The 19,001-nt window shown below is 33.5% G+C and overlaps 1 protein-coding gene across 1 annotated transcript; it reads left to right on the top strand.

Moving 5' to 3' along the window:
* The first annotated feature begins 3 nt into the window (after nucleotides 1–3).
* Nucleotides 4–18,404, top strand: LOC128157512 (adhesion G protein-coupled receptor L4-like). The gene is made up of 25 exons (XM_052820096.1): nucleotides 4–132; nucleotides 2,041–2,126; nucleotides 6,299–6,382; nucleotides 7,112–7,377; nucleotides 8,124–8,292; nucleotides 8,417–8,527; nucleotides 9,141–9,244; nucleotides 9,471–9,677; nucleotides 10,058–10,126; nucleotides 10,215–10,371; nucleotides 10,462–10,593; nucleotides 10,721–10,811; nucleotides 10,927–11,053; nucleotides 11,985–12,043; nucleotides 12,345–12,474; nucleotides 13,856–13,965; nucleotides 14,098–14,197; nucleotides 15,238–15,388; nucleotides 15,494–15,560; nucleotides 15,716–15,779; nucleotides 15,932–16,026; nucleotides 16,249–16,378; nucleotides 16,475–16,516; nucleotides 16,636–16,749; nucleotides 17,079–18,404. Exons 3-25 carry the CDS (start codon nucleotides 6,322–6,324, stop codon nucleotides 17,580–17,582), a joined length of 3,060 nt encoding a protein of 1,019 aa, XP_052676056.1. The 5' UTR covers nucleotides 4–132; nucleotides 2,041–2,126; nucleotides 6,299–6,321; the 3' UTR covers nucleotides 17,583–18,404.
* Nucleotides 18,405–19,001: the final 597 nt, after the last annotated feature.

Below are 19,001 nucleotides of genomic sequence, written 5' to 3'. Positions count from 1 at the left end.
ACGGAAACGCTTTGTTGACTTAGATCAAAGAAGCAGACGATAAACGCTAGGCGCAAGACAAGATAACGAAATCCATTGGGTATCTGTATTTTCATCGGTTAGACTACTGGAGATTTAACGAACAAATATCGTGTAAGTAAAACATTTAAATCAATCATTTTACCACTTGTTTTAAAAAACGTGAGCTGTTTTTAATCAATTTAAAACTTTTAAGCATTTATTTTTTAAATTACATCAGACAACGTAATTAAAAATGACGTGAGCAAAGAGCTTTCCGGTTCTGTCAACATAATGGTGAAGGAAACGGAAGACAAAAAAGTATCCCAATCTCCAGGCATTTAATTTAAACTTTCTGCAAAATCACAACACGAATTAGGCGGTAACGGGGAAGTCTATTAATTTTTTTTGAATGCAAAATTCTCACTTATCGCCAACTCGAAAAAAGTACATGTAATAAGGTTTAAATTTCAACTATGAATGCTCATTTTGTTTTCACTTAAATATCTTTTTTAATTACTCTCACTGTTTGTCCTCTAAAACTTTATCTGATTCAAAAATAATAACGTTGAAAAATGAGCTTTATTTATACTTGAAAATCCCAATACACAATTTTTTATTGAAATCATTTCAGCATACAACTGTAACTGATCTCTCTTTTCGTTTTAAAAGTCGAAACACTTAACAAATCTGCTTATTTGTCATTTAATCTTATTGTCTTACTGATTTATGTTTATTTTGTGCTCAGGTGTACTAGTATATAAATAGTGCCTGTTTGGGAGGGTAACAGTTGAAATTGATACCCCTCGAAAACCATTGTCAACCGACGCGAAGCGGAGGTTGACAATGGTTTTCGAGGGGTGTCAATTTCAACTGTTATCCTCCCAAACAGGCACTATTTATTTTGTTATACTGAATGTCTTAATTTTTAAGAAAATTTTACTGCTTTTATATAGGAATAACGTGAATTCTACAGCGAACCGTAAGCGCATAATTTTCGCGCATGTAACATTTTTTAATGTTACCCGTTGCTAAGTGCGTTGCTAACGCTGAGGGTAATAGAAAATATTATTAACTGCGTCTTAACCAATCAGATTTCAGTATTTAACATGAAAGTATAACAATATAATTTATCCAATTTCAAATAAAATGTTAATAAAAAGTTAAGTTTAACGACAATATAAAAAAAAACTGAGCTGTAGAAAATGCCAGATTAGTTCAAATGTACTGAAATCTGCATGCACTTTCCGCCTCTTTGTGTCTTTGTCATATATGTAATGAATAAAACAGTGCAGTACCTTCGATATCACCACCCGGTAAACTATACATTCAGAAATGATTTTCTTGTGGTTGGACAGATTACGGCCAAGCTTTTGAGCAGGAAGCGAGTTGTTAAATCTGAAATTTGACCTAAAAATGTATGTACATGTACTTTGAATAACTAATACATATAATTTCTAAGAGAGAAATGATTCATCCTTAAGATTTGTACCAAAACCTGTAAAAAAAAAATAAGAAATGAATAAAAAAAAATTCAATATGGTAAAGTATTTTCTTAAGAAAATTCTAACAAGTGTGTTCTCATTAGAAAATAAGTATATTTACGTATTTTAGAATTCTTTTTGTTCAAAACCTATTGAAATATAACTTACCATAGGAAGTAAATCAATTAATTTAATATCGGTAGGATATTCTACATATCATACAGTAAAACTCCTGCAGGAATTAGTAATTATGGTAGAATAATCTTAATATCATCGTACATTCCAACTCCTAAAGGAGTTACATTTTTCCCTCCGTGATTTTTTACTTGATGGTCAATTTCTCACAATACATCATTGAAATTAACTGTGTGAAGCATATCTGAATATTTTGAAGACTACATCTTATATGTATATAGACGGGTGTGAAAAAAAGCCACCATGGCCCGGTCATTATTTATCATATGACCTATAGCTAAGTTCGTTATTATTATTTTTTTTTGCATTTGTACGAGAATGCAGATATTCTATTTTCTATTTATATCTATTCATTTTATTTTAGCCATCGACCGATTACTGTCTTCAGACCATCCCTGAGGAGAAATTAACGATGACGTGAAGACAGCTGTATACAAACCTGTCTAAAAGGTGAAACATTAGTACTGTATAAGATGCAATTTATAGAATGTAAGAAATAATTGGATTTTTTTTTTCAAAAATTATTTTTTGTCGATAGAATTTCGTATAAATATGGTATCTTTTGTTACCATTTTATTGCTATGAACACTGTGCCGGGTAAAATGCCAGTGCCAATGTGACATTTTTGCACCCGCTTAAAATGCAGTTTCGTAAAAATCCATTTTTACCAAATGATAGACCATTGTCTACTGAGTATATAACCACTTTTGTTTTTACTGTGTCTCACCTGACAGGTGAGATATTTACTTTCAAAATTAATATCCGATAGGATAATAATAATAATTCCTAGGGGAGAACTAATTGTCCTACAAGAAATACTTAATATACTATACGAATTTTTAAAAAATCCTACAGGAATTATATTTCATATAGAAATAGAAGTAAAGTAGAAAATTAAGGTTTCCAATCAGATTTTAAAATTCTATGGGAGTTCTGAATAGATCCTATCGGGATTTAAATGCCTATAGGAAGTTCTCTTTTATTCTGGCAGCAAATTCCAAATATTCTATAGTTACTGAAAAATGTTTTTCCTATTGGAAAGGTTATTTTCCTGTAAGAAATTAATTTTAAAGGTCAATATTTCACCTGACAGGTGAGATACATTTATAACAAAGGTTGTTATAAATTCTTTGAGCAATAGTCTATCATGGGTTATTGGTTATATGAATTTTTCGATACATGTAGCTTAGACGGGTGCAAAAAATGCAACATTGGCACTGGCATAATTATCCGACACAGTGTTCGTAATGTTAGAAATACATTTTTGCATGAAAAAGATAAAGTTATAAACAACATAATTTGATTTGTAACTTCTCTTGGTTTCAACAAGTGAAAAATTCCCGAATTTCTGCACATAACAGTCTGGAAAAACATTTATTAATAAGATTAATTTGTTTATACATAGTACATGTATAATAATAACCTCTTGGTAATTTACGTAATATGCTTATGATGTACAATTGTATATGAAGGATCATATTCGATATGGTCCGAAATATGCCTTCTTTTTTCGTAAATTGAAAAAAAATAACATCATATCATACTGATATTTTGGTTGTATATAAAACGAAACAGCATCGTTCATGTCTCGTGCCTCTAAGACTTTACTTAATTGGGACATTTCCTGCACTTTTTTTTAAGAATATGAAAAATTCATCAATTACAAATTACAAGCCTCGCGAATATAACCATTTCAACGAGTTGGATAAACCAAATATAAAATCACACAATTATAGATGTTCTATTTATCTCATACAATTTGATTTATATTATGAAGCTTTTGAGACAGTCCCTTGTGTGACCCAAATTGGTTTTTTTTTTCAAAGATTAAAAACGATGATGCAACGTTGTGTTATGCGGCTATTGTGACCTTGCGCAATACAATTTAGTACGTCATTCCTGAGATAAATCTAACTGTTTTAATGTAAAGTTTCACTGAAATAAACCTTAAAAATTTTTTTTAGCTCTAGATAATTTTTCTTAGGGCTTTTTATCTTGATTAAATGGAAATTCCGATTAGAAGACTTGAATAATCAAGTTTGTTGACATACACAAAGTTGCGAATGCTCGTTAGTTTGAATTGACTCGAACGAGGAACAGTTGTTGATGCATGATGTTTAATAAAACAAACACTAGGCTAGCCTTATGATTCAAAATTGAAAATAGTGAATAAGGATGCTTACTGGTGGTGGAATAAAAGTCTCATGAAACATTATTTCGGTAAGTTCTTGTATATAATCACAACCAGAGCGCTCTGTTTTCATCGCGTCGTCAGGATGAACTCCTTGATAGTTTTTGTAGTTTTATAAACTTCACAAAGCAAATTGAAAGTTGGAAGTGGGCTAAATTTATGAAAAATCTTGACAAACAAGAAAAAAGGGTCTTGTGGTTACGGTTATGAATAACTTTGCAAAAAGGGGGGGGGGGGGGGGCTAACCTCCCCCCCCCCCCCCCCCTCACAATAGGCCCCCGGTTCCGACGCCTGTGCTACGCAATTATGTGTTTTCCTTCATATTTGTAATTTAAATCTTTGACAAAATCAATTTTATATTAATTTTTGTAGTAGATATAGTTATGTTGAAAGTACTAGCAAATTTTCGAAAATAGGTCACTGAAGCGTTGAAGCGAGGGGCTGTGTCAAAAGTAGTTCCGACCGGAAGTATTTGATATAGCATCACCCGTGTGATATAGCAAAGGTTTATCACACGGGTAATATACACCACACGTATGAGATAAAAAACGAAACAGCATCGTTCATGTCTCGTGCCTCTAAGACTTTACTTAATTGGGACATTTCCTGCACTTTTTTTTAAGAATATGAAAAATTCATCAATTTTTCTTCATATTCAACAGCAGGAAATGTAGAGCTCCGGAACCATTTTCACATACATGTATATTACTGTTCATATTATTTTGCATATCATATCGAAAAAAGGTGCAAGCATGCACTTGATGTTTCCTGTTCAAAAACTATAGGAAAAACAATTTTTTAATTGCTTAATATATGTTTTAATCTTCATTTTTATATTTTATATCTTCATTTAAGAAATTAACTCAATTATTTGTTGGGGCAATTTACGCTTTATAATCCGCGAAGCGGATTATAAAAAACCGTGAATTGCTCCAACCCTGTTATACTCGATTAACTTGGTAGATATTGAGTTCGTTCCTTATAATTTAATTTTCTGTAATTTGCTTTACAAATTGAGTATGTTTTACTTTTAAAATGATATTAATCTGTTCAAAATCAAAACGTAACGTCAAGCGGATTAGTACGTTTTTGACATTAGTGCATTGTTACGTGTCCTGAGACGAGCAAACCAGGTTATACAAATTTAACTATTTTTTTTCTATCCTATCAAATGCCGTGTTACAACCAGAATTAAATTATTTGAAATTCTAAAGCTCTATTAATATCTTTGAATGTTGGGCATAAAAGCACTAAATCCCGAAAATAGTCCTTTGCAAATAAATATATATTTTTGATATTCTATAAATTCTATATAAGTTCTATAAATGTAGGTGATGGTATATCCATTTACAAAATAATTTAAATGTATTTGCATGTCATCTCCTATATAAAGGATCAGAAAAAGGACCATTCCAGACGCTGATACCACTATTATTTTATTAGCAACAAAGGTACTCCCCCCCCCCCCCCCCCCCAAAAAAAAAATCACTCAAATCTCAACATAGCAATTAAATTAACAAGACCAGTTATTGGAGAGACTATAGGGGCCAGAAAAGGATGCAGGAAAACGAACTCAGGTCTTTAAAGGCACTTAAGTGTTCCAGGCAGGCCCTAATGTATCGGAATGTCTGTGTGTTTACGGAGTGTCAGTCGCACGTGTAAACAAGGGTTGTTTGTCAAGCGGAGTTCATTACATAAATAATCGGAAATACCAGTGTTGACCAAGTGTTTAAAGATACCAGATGAGTAGGAGCTGACGAAACCAGATAGACCGCCAGACTTCTTAAACACTCTTATTTTTTAGATGATGATAATTCTCAATTAAATGTCCATCCTCAAGTCTGTTTTTAACTCTTTGTTTTGGCGTTCGCCGTCGCATAGATAGGTTTTTACGATAAAAGTTTGTTTGCATGAAGTTTCGATCTGAGTTTGCCTTCACTTCCATCCAAGCTTGGATATGGAAGAACGATGAAGTGAGTGCTTGGTTACTAGTCTACTAACAATGATTAACCTTGTACTTATTGCACATAAGGGGATTTAATGTAAAAAATCTGGTAGAAGGAACATTTTAAGATCAAAGTCTAAGAGAGAAAAAAAAAGCTCCAATCACATTCTATGATCTAGGCTTCCACCTGGTTACCAAAAACAAATCCTGCGAATGATGTGTGTCATACTTTGTGAAGCACGAACATATTGGTTACCTATGTTATAGCTAAAGTACATGTAATTGACACATATATATCGTAGTCATTATGTCTACTAGAGACAAACGCCCAAACACTGTAACAGGCTAGACATGTAGCATCTTGGGTGTAGAGGGGGACACAACTGACAATTTGTGACGCAATACCAGTATTAGGGTTGTAATGAACTAACGGACACACCTTTAATATGATATAATTAAAAGATGTCTATATTTTTCTCTTTGCAGACAAACTTACTACATTGTACAACATGGCCCACAATGGATTTTATTTCATACTCTTGTTCATTTTCTGGCCGGTAATTTTCTGTGGTAAGTGCTTTGGCGAAGACATACTAAAATGCTATTTTCGTAATACCTGTTAATTGAATTAAATTTTATAAATTAAAAATATTCACATGTAGACGTAAAATCTTAAGTACATTAGCTTTACGAGTACTAGAACTATATTTTTTCAAAATATTTATAATCAATGGGTAAGTGCATTTCCTTAGAATACGGCTTACGGATATGTTCAGACGAGTCTCTTTCTCAATTGTATACTCTGTCATCAACCAACGAGCATGTGACTATTAAAACTGAGCGAATCATATTATAGTAGAGCAATAAAAGTTTAAGGAATATGTTAATTTCTATACAGTTTGCAAAAGGGTATGGAAAACCAAAACAAAAAACAAAAAACACGTGGCAATGAGAGGATGCCAAAATAAACAGTTTGCTTTTTTCCATTTGAATATACCGGTACATTATATACTGGTAATTCTAGTGGCAAATGTCTACTAAATGACTTTATAAGCACTCAGTTGCATTTTGCATGCTACAATAAGGGGAAACCAATTTCAAATTAGTCCAATTCTAAAAATAGCCTGGAAATGTACCCTTATTCTTTTGGTATAAAAGAATTTGATGCAATCATTATTTAAGGAGTAAATTTATTCAATATTTAAAAAAGGTTTTGTGTCCCCTGAACCTATTCAAAAGGTAAGGGTCATGTCACGTGACTTTTTATTCTCTTTTCTACACTGGGTTTACCATTTCCAGATACCTGCAACAACAAAAGCCTACAAAATACTCCTCCCTATGAAATTCATTACAAAAACGGCGACTTCACCCAGAGCTATAGCAGTGGGTCGGTCAGTGTGGACTACAATTTTCCCTCCAAAGTCACTAACGGCATCCACCATCACCGATGGAATATCAGAAGTCCGGAAAATACTTTGATAAATATAACATTCTTCAGGGGACAACCATACAACCTAAATCCGACAGTCAATATATCTTGTCTGTCTCGTAAAGGCAACTTACAGGTCAGCCATCCCATTTATTTCCTTCTTTGGAGGGAGAGTGTTCATTGATAATACCCAAAAGGTGTCAACCTGTGCTAATTTACATGCTGTTCCCTCTTTGTCATCTTAGTTACCACTGCTAAATCTGTGTCTAATCTGTCTGCTGTATTCGGATGCAGTTCGTTCAAATTTTGAAAAATCCAGGCAACTTGCACTTGTCTCAAAAATGTTTCAGTCGTATATTCTGAGTCACCAAGTATAAGCATTGTTGTGTTTAAGGCCACCTTACATGTTGTATGGTTATAGTGGTCTGCCGCTTGCTTCATATCTTCGTGTTATTTACAAGTGACTCTCGAAGGTTCGAACCTAGATCTCTCTCGAAGTATTTGACAACATTTTTGTATGCCTAAAGTGTTAAGTAGACTGACAATTAGTATTCAGTTAATTTTCAGCATTAGATTAAGCTTATGCTTACTAGCATATTTTCTCTTTACAAAGTCTGGAACAATATTCCCTTATTGCACAATCAACTTCACTTTGTATAAGAAGTCATTGAACCGGTTTTTTTGTTCTTCTTCAGAAAATAGATGAGCTTATTGGTTTGTTTCGTTTATAAAATAAAAAGACAAATTGTTTTTCATTTAACTATTCATTTTAAGTTATATCCAATATTGGTAATTATTGTATTAACAGAACATGTTGATATACCGGTATCCCGCCCATGTTTATGTGTACCGTTATCGAGCACTGTGACATCATTCTCCTAGGTGACGGGTCTATCTGGTCTGAGTGGGCCCTTCTGCAGTGCCCCGGTACAGGAGGGGGATATCATCAAACTAATGCCTTCCACAGTATCAGCCACTAATACTTTATCAGTTCATTTCCAAGTCGATGTAGCATTTGTGAATGACTCTTACTTCAGCCTCCAATACGAAGGTAACACTGTCTTGCAAAAAAAAAATAAAATACATGTATATCATTGATGTAAATGTAGCATGATAATGTACTAGTAGTTAGTGTTAAATACAAAAAAATTTTTTTATGATGTTATACTGATTAGTTGGCAGATTTTGCGCTGAAGAAGAGACTCCGGTAGATAAGGATATGGTCCACTGGGCGCCCACTTTTATGTGTAGAGAGGCTGTGTCCACGTGTCCGTACTCAGCAAAAGGTCTTGTATTGATTTCACTTCCGATGATATCCCAATACCATTTATTCCGTTATTTTTGCGCTTTCCAATTTTCGCTTTTTCGTGATCGCTATCAAATAGCCAATATTCAATTAACAAAAATTACGACCGATGTTGTATGATAAGTTTCTTTTTATATCACAAAAATGACTTGCACAATTATATGTAATCTATCCAATTTTCGCAAATTTTGTGACACGCAAAAAAAAAAAAAAAAAAATAAAAAACAATAAATTTAAATAAAAAAATTAAACACCAAACAAACGGCCCGGAAATACGGTAAATCAAACGCATATATTTTTATCCGATTATATCATTTTAGCATTAATTTCATAGAAAGCATGTTGACATTCAGACTAGAAAAGTTTTTTGTGAAAACTATGCTTATCATGTACATGTCTTAAGAAAATCAAATTGATAATATTATAAAAAAAAAACAGTGGAAAAAACGATGTTCCTGTTCAAAGTTGTAGATTTGAAAAATTCAGTTTATGAAGCTCTTTAATTTCATGAAAGTTAAGGCAATCACACTTTATTGTTTTTAAAAACTTTATAGTGAAAGGTAATTGTTAAATTAAAATTTTGATGGTTATAGGCTACATGCTTCGCAAGTGCATTGATGTGGATGGAGAACCGACTTGGGGAAGACCAAACTTTGAACATTGTGTTAGCCAAGCTATGAAGAATATCTTTAACGAGGTACATAATTAAAGAGAGATAGGGCGCTTTCAGATGTAACAAATGTATATTTATCGTTCCAAAGTTATCCGAATTTGTCATATTTGGCATTACTCGAGTCTATAAGATTCTTCCAAACGATGAAGATAAAAAATATTAACCGCATAGGCTATAAATAAATACTAGCATATATTATTCTGATATCACTTATTTCCAATGAAAAAAAGTCATTTCAATATTTTTGTAGGCAGAGTCTCTTAGAAATCAGCAGCAAGTTAATTCGTCATCAATTATAAAAGTCACTGCAAATCTCGCCGACGTTCTATCCAAAAGAAAATCGAACACGTCTCTTTATCCTGGGGATTTGACAGAGGCAACTCGGACCGTAGTGACTCTATCCGAGGTTACAGCAAATGCAAGCGTTCATAGCGATTCTTTGTTGGAGCTAGCAGTGGTATGTTTTTTGTTGTAAAACCTTGTATTATTTCATGAATCCAAATATAACTTAAAATAAATTACCATGTTTAGATTGGAGCGAGGGTAAATATCTAACAGTTTAATGTTTTTGAGAACTTTGAACCTTGTAATATACATGACACAATAATTAGTTTTTGCTATGGTAATATTAATGGGCTTCAAATTTTATGATTGTAGTGAAAACCTCAGTTTCAAGGATATATGAATTCGTTGCCAATGATCTATCCAATTAATCGTTCAAATTAATATTGATGAGACAACAGTAACTTACTTGTATGAGATATTTATTCACTTCATTTAACTTTTAAATGAATATAAATGCTACATAAACGCTGAACTGATTTCTCGTCTTTGTAGGGATACGGAAAGGCTGTAAACGAAATAATTGATCCGGAAACAACCAATATGTGGAAAATACTGGCTTTTGTAAGAATATTATGTCATCAAAATTGTTGCAAAAAAATACAGACACGTATTGTGTTTTAATTTTAAAATATTATATTTCCCTCTTTAGACAACCGTGGAAAGAAAACTCATCAACATTTTAGACGCCGTTGAAACTCTTTCTTCTAACATAGCAAAGAAGAAAATTTCTTTGTTGAGGAGAACTTATCGTTCTGTGCACAATTATTCAATTCATGATCGCATCAATGTTTCTCATGAAAATTTAGGCAAGTATGATTTGGTACGACTAATATAAAAATCATTTGAACACAATTAGTCAGCCTGACATGCAATAATTAAATTTGTTTTCATCATAGATTTCGAAATTTCATTTCATGAGAGGGTAGCGATGTGTGAAGACACCGTAGATTTTACCGTTGGACCTTCCCTGACCAATCATTTGGTTCTGACGTCATCAGTATTTAAAGCAGCCATCAGCTCTTCGAAAGGTTTAACATATGAATTTGCATTAACATTGGTTAGATATTTATAAAATTTAACACTTAGAAATTGTCATCCTGCAATGTGAAAAAGAAAACTGACCATTCAAACCTACAAATCTATTTCGATTTTCAGATAATTATATTCAGATTTATACGGGGAGGTTCCCAACAATTCCAAACATATTGTCAACAGCAGCAGAGGAAGAAACCAAGTACCAATATATGTAAGTACCTTTGTCAATTTATTTACTGTCAATTAAACGGTGTTCAGAAAGAAAAAAATACACTTTGAATAGAAATATTGTACTTCTTAGGAATGATATTCTCTTTTGATTGCAGAAATCGAAATATGTCTCGGCAAAGTCAATACATTAACTCGGACATAGTATCAGCCAGGGTGTTGAATACCCCGGAGTCGGCGTACCAAGACCTAAGTCACCCCATCACCATCGTGTTCCGTGTGGAGGTATGGTTAATTGACAATATCGATATTTAAACAATAAAATGCTTTCTTTGCTGGTTCCTTCGGGATATTCAGGTGGCAACATTGCAGAAAAAATACAAAACCTGCGTTTAATAGTGGGTTATGTATTTTTTTTCTGCAATGATCATAACCCGCATGATTCATCAAAGAGAGCAATTTTATTGTCTAGGTAATCAAAATTCACTAATTTACTGTTAATATACATTATATAAATAGTGCCTGTTTGGGAGGGTAACAGTTGAAATTGACACCCCGATAAAACCATTGTCAACCGACGCGAAGCGGAGGTTGACAATGGTTTTCGAGGGGTGTCAATTTCAACTGTTATCCTCCCAAACAGGCACTATTTATTTTGTTATACTGAATGTCTTAATTTAAGAAAATTTTACTGCTTTTATATAGGAATAACGTGAATTCTACAGCGAACCGTACGCGCAAAATTTCCGCGCATGTAACATTTTTTAATGTTACCCGTTGCTAAGTGCGTTGCTAACGCTGAGGGTAATAGAAAATATTATTAACTGCGTCTTAACCAATCAGATTTCAGTATCTAACATGAAAGTATAACAATGTATATTAGTATGTTAGCTAAAAGAAACGGCAAAATCGTCTCTTATGGGAATTTGAGTCTGACACCATTATTATTATTTCGTGGTATGTGATTTTTCTTAGGTCACTATAGGTTTTGACCAATCAATAAACGGAGAGTGTAGATTTCAGTCCTGTCAGTTTCTACAGCAGCTGCTGTTCTATAGAGCTATGAATTAACGATAAGTTTTCGTGAGATATAGAGGGAATCATACATATAATATAAAGATGTGAATATAGTAATATATATGATAACGCTACATATGTACATGTACTTTTATAATATATCGGCTTGCAATTTCAATATATCTTTCGTATTTTTCAGAATACAACATGGAATTCATCTTTTCAACGAATTTGTGTTGCACTTAATATGAGCGATAGGTATTTAGTCTATGACTTTACACATTATGAAAAATCAAAGGCATATTTCAAACTTAAATGTATATGTCTAATTTATCTTGATAGAATTAAGAAGGAAATATATTTTATGGCCAATATTTTATGTTGATTATGTCGGTTAAAGGTTTTTATATGGCAACAAAAAAAAAAAACAAAAAAAAAACCAACAAAAATACCCATTTAATATACAAAGACTTTAAAAAAGGATCATCTGACTGAAAAAAACTAGAGGAATAAAGATACACATACTATAGCACTAATTATGGGTTGTTTCTGTGGTTAGTTCCGTCGATAACCGCTGGTCTCCAGATGGATGCCATTTAGACAGAAGAAGTAGCAATGCTACTCACGCAGTCTGTATGTGCTCGCATATGACGAACTTTGCCATTCTGATGGACGTTTTTGAAGTTCAGGTATAAACTTATTTATATTAAAATATATACATTCACTTTATTTCCCCCCATTAACTTGCATTGATTGATTTGAGTGATATTTATTCATAACACAGAAGACCAAATCACCAAATCTGGTGCGTATGAATACATTCAGTCTTCCTTCAGTATTTCTCGAAGAAAATGACTGACTTTTAACGCGCCTTCAAACCGGATCACGACCTGATATTATACTAATGCTGATTAATATTTCATTGTTGTGAATATTTTCTAACAGATAAGTATACCAAAAGTAAATTCATCAAATTACAGAATGAAAAGTAAAATTATATTACTATGATTTAAAATGCTGTGGACTATTTTTGTTAGCATAATTCGACTGTTCCAAAAACTCTTCCGTTAATTGTGCATTACTCGTTGAATAAGGCAGAGATTTTTAAAAAATAAACCATATTTGCAGAAAGGAAATAAATTTTAAAAAACGTAAATATAAGCAATGAATCATTATTTTTTGAAAGATGTGGTCTCATAACTGCAACGGTGTGTGCAAACAAGTTTTTATAACGCGGATATTGTGGATATTCATGTAGTACATGATAACGCTGGTAGAACATATTCACAGAAAAGGACTAAATATGATAAGGGCCTAAAATGGCCCCCTAAAATGAACATCATCATTTTACTATCATTCTTTGTTTTCTTTGTACAGATATGTATGTGATGTGTTTACCTAATATTCATTTTGGTTCAAGTGCCCACAATTTAGAAATATGACATTGTAAAGACAACCTTTTCCCGCCATTTTTGCATTTTTAGCGTAAAACAGCTTGTTTTCAAGCAGTTTTTCCTTCCAAAAACATAGAGCGCATTCTTGAACAAATAAAATATTTTAATCAGAGATGTATCTAGCCAAGACTAATAAGTGACAAAAACAATTTCCTTGTTCAAGCATGCGCTCTATATTTCCCATTCGTAAATAGATAAGAAAAATGTCAATTTTTGGCTGATTTTGATTGAATTATAGAAATGGCGTCACTTCTGACGTCATATACTGCCAGTGTGTGCAAATAAATAAAAAAAAAATAGATGAAAATATATTTTATATCAACTCTTCTAAAAAAGTAGTTAACATTTTATTGTACCCGAAACACTTAAAAAAATGGCGAATTATGGGGGCCAAATTTAACTCTTATCATATATAGTTCTTTACTATAAAAGTTTGACGACATTCACGGGATATTGTGGTTCCGTGTAGAGTTGCAAGCTTAAATTTTTAAACTATGATGATAAATCGACAGTATAAAATTGCAAGGCATGACTGACATACATGTAGTATTTAACGAAGTTCTATTCCTACTGACTATTCCAACGTGTCTTGTACATAACTGTCTATGTGTTGCAGAACCACATCGACAACGATAACTCCATGATTTTGACCGTTATGACGTATGTCGGGTGCGGTCTCTCAATCTTGGGCTGTCTCATCACAGTCATCATATTCGAGTTTTTCAGGTACCGTAAAACAAATCAATATGTCTCTACTGTATACATACAGTACGCATCTAAAGCTTGTCGTTGTCCGTAGTGACACTAGAAGAGTCAAGGAATTTTTCATAGATCTATTATTTTAATTCTGATTTTTAGACTCAAAAAGGAAAGAATAAAAATCCACGAGCAGCTTGCAGTGAGCATTATCCTGGTACAGTTGGTGTATTTGGTGGGGATAGATCGGACAGAGAACCAGGTGAGATACACAAACTGTTGTAGGTGCATGGCGGATTGTTCCCTGGGTCTCTCTCATTGTGTCTTAGTGCATTTGGCCCGGTTAGATTCCAATCGCTTGAGTTCAATTAACGTGTGGGTCCATGGGAATACTAAAAACATTAGTTCATCTCTAAGTTCAGTTGAGCAGATGACAGTATTTCTACTCGATTTCCGATTAATATACTTGCTTGTCCTCAACCATACCTTTACAATATTTCTTCCTGATTTTGTTCAATATTCAGTTTTGTTTTTGTCCATTTGCAATGATCTGCAAGTCAATGGTTTTTAGTCTGTATGATTATATCTAAAGGTTACTTGTATAGACTAAGTGTTTTTTCTTCTCTATGTTCAATTATCCAGTTTTTACATTCATCTCATTTTAGCATGTCTGCATGATGGATACCCAAGGCTAAACTATATTACTCTAGCTATTTTCTCCTGTCTGTATTCAGTTGTCCAGTGTATTCTTTTTCAGTATGTGTGTATGTCCATGGCTACACAATAATACATTAGAGTACTGTATATACTTTTTCAGTATGTGTGTATGTCCATGGCTATACAAAATTACATTAGAGTACTGTATATACTTTTTCAGTATGTGTGTATGTCCATGGCTATACAACATTACATTAGAGTACTGTATATACTTTTTCAGTATGTGTGTATGTCCATGGCTTTACATTAATACATTAGAGTACTGTATATACTTTTTCAGTATGTGTGTATGTCCATGGCTTTACATTAATACATTAGAGTACTGTATATACTTTTTCAGTATGTGTGTATGTCCATGGCTTTACATTAATACATTAGAGTACTGTATATACTTTTTCAGTATGTGTGTATGTCCATGGCTATACAATATTACATTAGAGTACTGTATATACTTTTTGTGTGTATGTCCATGGCTATTTTATTACACTATTTCCTGCTGACTATGTTCAGTTGTCCAGTGTATTCTTTTTCAGTATGTTCATGGCTATACTATATAACATTAGAGTACTGTATATACTTTTCCAGTATGCGTGTATGTCCATGGCTATTCTATTACACTATTTCCTGCTGACTATGTTCAGTTGGATGCTCGTGGAGGGTTTCCATCTTTACATCATGTTAGTCCAAGTCTTCAAGACAAACCGCAACTTCAGGAAATACTTGGCATTTGGATGGGGTATGTACTGGCCAACGTATTCATTAACGATGAGATGAGCAGTATATATAATGTTGTAATTGTATTGATTATTTCATATGATTGTAAAGTGCGCATCCTTTTCAGGTTTGCCTTTGGTGATTGTGGGAATATCGGCCGGGATTTTTCACGACGAATATGGCACCAAAACAGCGTGAGTAGCTAAGTTCTCAGCATGCAACGGCAACGCATAAATTAGTTTTTAAAAAACCGGCCTTTGCTTAATTACTTAGGCCAAAAAAACTATAAAAAGTACATGTACCATGCAGACCTCGGTATTATTAAAATGGGCTTTGTTCACTGTTACAGGTGTTGGTTGACCCAAAAGGTATTGCTGGTTGCATTTATTCCAGCGGTGGGACTTCTGATATTGGTAAGAATTCTGTGGCTTGAAATGTTCAACGTTTTTGAGGGTTTGAGCCGTAAATACACGTAGTTGCAAAGTAGCTTGTTTATCAAAATTTAAAATTAAAAAAGCCAAATGAGAAATCGATGTGTGAAGTTCTTGGACTGTGTTATTTTCAGCTGAACACTGTTGTTTTGTTTGTTGTTCTGCGGACCATGATGCGTTCTATAACCGTGTCAGCCAAGATAGGGACAGACGAACGCTCCAGTGTCAGGTATACTTCTACTCAGTGCAACTCTCTAGTTCTAATATTAAGATTCATGCAGGCAAAGATACGTATTTTTGCCTTTCTCAGCTGAAATTAGTGAAGAATTTTTAATGTTCTTAAAGATGGGTCACTCAAATTTGTATGCTTATTTCTTAGCAAAGGAAGTGAAAAAAAACAACCTCAATATGAAAGGTAGTAATTTATATCATGATAACGAATATTTCACAGGACTGGTTTAAAAGCTGCTGCTGTTTTGCTACCGATTCTCGGCTTAACGTGGATATTGGGGTTCTTCTCAGTTGATTCAAAAGAAACGCTTATATTTACGTACCTTTTTACATTCTTGAACTCTTTGCAGGTAACTTTTAAAACACTCTTATCTTAATTTCCCGTTCAATCTTTCTTCATTAAGTCTGCAGTTTATTAAAGTATTTCCTCGGTTTGATTTTTACAGGGCGTTTTCTTCTTCCTGTTCCATTGCCTGATGAGCACGGATGTACGTAATTAACTATTCCTATGACAAGATTTAAAAGCATGTTTGCAGAAAGTCTAAAAAGTTTTCCAACTTTACCGGTGTATATTGACACATATGTACCATTTCTTTTCCGTTGATAGGTGAAGACTGCATTTGAGCGCAGGTCTCAGCGAAAGAGTCGTTCAAGTCTGTCAGCCACCCTCGGGAAGTCCAATAAGAACGACAGATTGATTGACAACCGCAAATCATCTACGGTGGGTGAACGTATGGACCTAATTGCGTAGCTCAGAATTAATTCTTGCACTTGTTTCTCTGTTATTAGAAAATTCGATGGCAACAAAGTTAAAAAAAAAAAGGTTTAAGTATACAAATAGCCCATTCAGCATGGCATTCTTATTTCTATTCTTCATGCATGCACTGTCTTGAAGTTCCTTTATTGAACTAAAAGCATGCAATCTACTTCAAAACATTTCGATGAGAACTTTTATGTCATGTAATCATAAATTAAAGAAATGATAAAAAATTTTTCACTGTAATTGGGAGAAAGCAAGTAAACTCACGTGGCACATTCTGCAATTTTCAGTCGGACACGTCTATGACTGAAGTGTCTCTATCCAAGTCAACCCCGCCCATCAATGGAATTTCTCAGAACGAGGCTGGCTGGGAGAACTATGGATACGACCATCCACCCGAGTTCTTTACGCGGTCGTTCAGTGACGGCATCCCCTCGTGGAAAAACATCAACAATCTACGCGCGCTTCATACGCACTATCAGACGACAGACGACATCTACGCATCACACAACATCACGCATCCTATTGACCTGCAACAATCAATCGAAGCAATATACAGCAAACCGATAAAGAGGCGAGACCGAGGGAATCACGTCCATTTCAATGATGACATGGAGTTGAATGGACGCAAAACTGGCACCATTGACTCGCCGATTCTTCATTTAAACGGTCCATATAACAACATGTTCGAAAAAAACTGGTCAAAGAGTTTTCTGGCCGAAATTCAAGAGAAAGCCAATAACATAAAGCTGAGGAACTCTTTGGCAATTGAAAACGGGAGGCTTGAAGTTTAGATTCAATGGACACTAAATGGAAAGTTTAGCATTGTATTTATTTAGATAGAAGAGTAATTGCTTACACATTATTTTGTTAAGAAGTAATTTGCAGAAGTTATATAAAACTTGAAGAAAAAAAATAAATCCGACAATAATACAAGTAAATGTTTAATTAAGCTAAAACGCATAAATTTCCTGAACTTTTTTGATACATGCGTTTTGTATTACAATGTTATCTGCACTTGTAATGTTTAAAGTGTGTTGTTGTAATTACTAAGGGAGGGTGCATGCTCAGAATTTTCCCCTCCATCGCGGGTTTCTCCGATGTTTAGCCCTTTTTGATGCTTTGTGTCTCTGTGAATTTTTTCCCCCTTAATTATGCATGACGGTTGGTCTTAACATGGTCTCACCATCGTCAGGTTCCAAAATCTAGAGAGGGTTAAGGGTAGCGCAATAAATCAAGAATTTTCCTTCCATTTATAGTGGGGGTTTTTTAATGATGACTTACGTTAATTGACTAATTTATTTTGGTATATTTTCACTGATGGAATGGGAATAATATTTACGAAAACAATTCAAATTCAATAAGAGAGTTAGCCCAGGATCTTTTATTTTCTAGGATGCATCTTATCAAAAAACAAACAGAAAAATTTCAACCGAACTTGACACAACGCATAAGCTTCCAAATTATTCAATAAGCCAAGCCTTATTTTATCATCATGAGAAAAAGGAGAAATCTGGAAAAATAATAATCTCAAAGAGTATTTGGGTAAAAGGTAGTGAATACATTGTTAATCTTTTTTACATGATAAAATTTCATTTTCAAAAATAATGCTAACCCCCCCCCCCCCCCCCAGCCAAGGTTTGGCCAAATGTATATGCGTTGACCTACCAGAAAGCACAGGCATAACAGAATATTCAAATGTATTTAGATTTTGAAGGTATGACAATCTATGTACCTCTAGATTTATGAAAAATATGTATACATATAGACTATTCATATCATCCTGTTTAGTCATTCTACTTTCATTTTAAGTTATCATAATTAATGAACTTGAATACAGGTATCTGTAGACAGGTTGATATTTTCGTGTATATACTCATTTATTTATTGTAATGTAATGCATAAAGGAATGAATGGTGCAATCAAAATCAGAATTACACTTTGTTAAACACATTATCATTTTCAGAATGTTTCAATAAATTTGAAGTTAAGAAAAAAAGAATTATAATAATATTACTATCCATCCCCCACCCCCCCCCCCCCCATTTCATTTTTTTTTGTCATTCTATAATTTTCAAAATCATTTCCCTATCTAATTCAATGACTGAATACATGTTAGCTATTATGAATTGTAAGAACAGGATGGGTGTTAAAAAAATAAATTTATGGTAGTTAGTTTTTCCTGTTTATTTTTTTTCTTTCAGATATATAAT

The sequence above is a fragment of the Crassostrea angulata genome, chromosome 7 (assembly GCF_025612915.1).
Source record: "Crassostrea angulata isolate pt1a10 chromosome 7, ASM2561291v2, whole genome shotgun sequence".
NCBI classification, from domain to species: domain Eukaryota; kingdom Metazoa; phylum Mollusca; class Bivalvia; order Ostreida; family Ostreidae; genus Magallana; species Magallana angulata.
The sequence above is the reverse complement of the archived record's forward strand: the minus strand, read 5'-3'. Positions and strand labels throughout refer to the sequence as shown.

What these genes read in the sequence shown, in the direction of transcription:
- LOC128157512 (XM_052820096.1), top strand. Translation starts at nt 6,322, where the DNA reads ATGGCCCACAATGGATTTTATTTCATACTCTTGTTCATTTTCTGGCCG. An exon ending in CTTTGTTGGAGCTAGCAGTG is followed by an intron (nt 9,678 to 10,057) that starts GTATGTTTTTTG and finishes TCGTCTTTGTAG; the next exon opens with GGATACGGAAAGGCTGTAAA. An exon ending in AGCCATCAGCTCTTCGAAAG is followed by an intron (nt 10,594 to 10,720) that starts GTTTAACATATG and finishes TTCGATTTTCAG; the next exon opens with ATAATTATATTCAGATTTAT.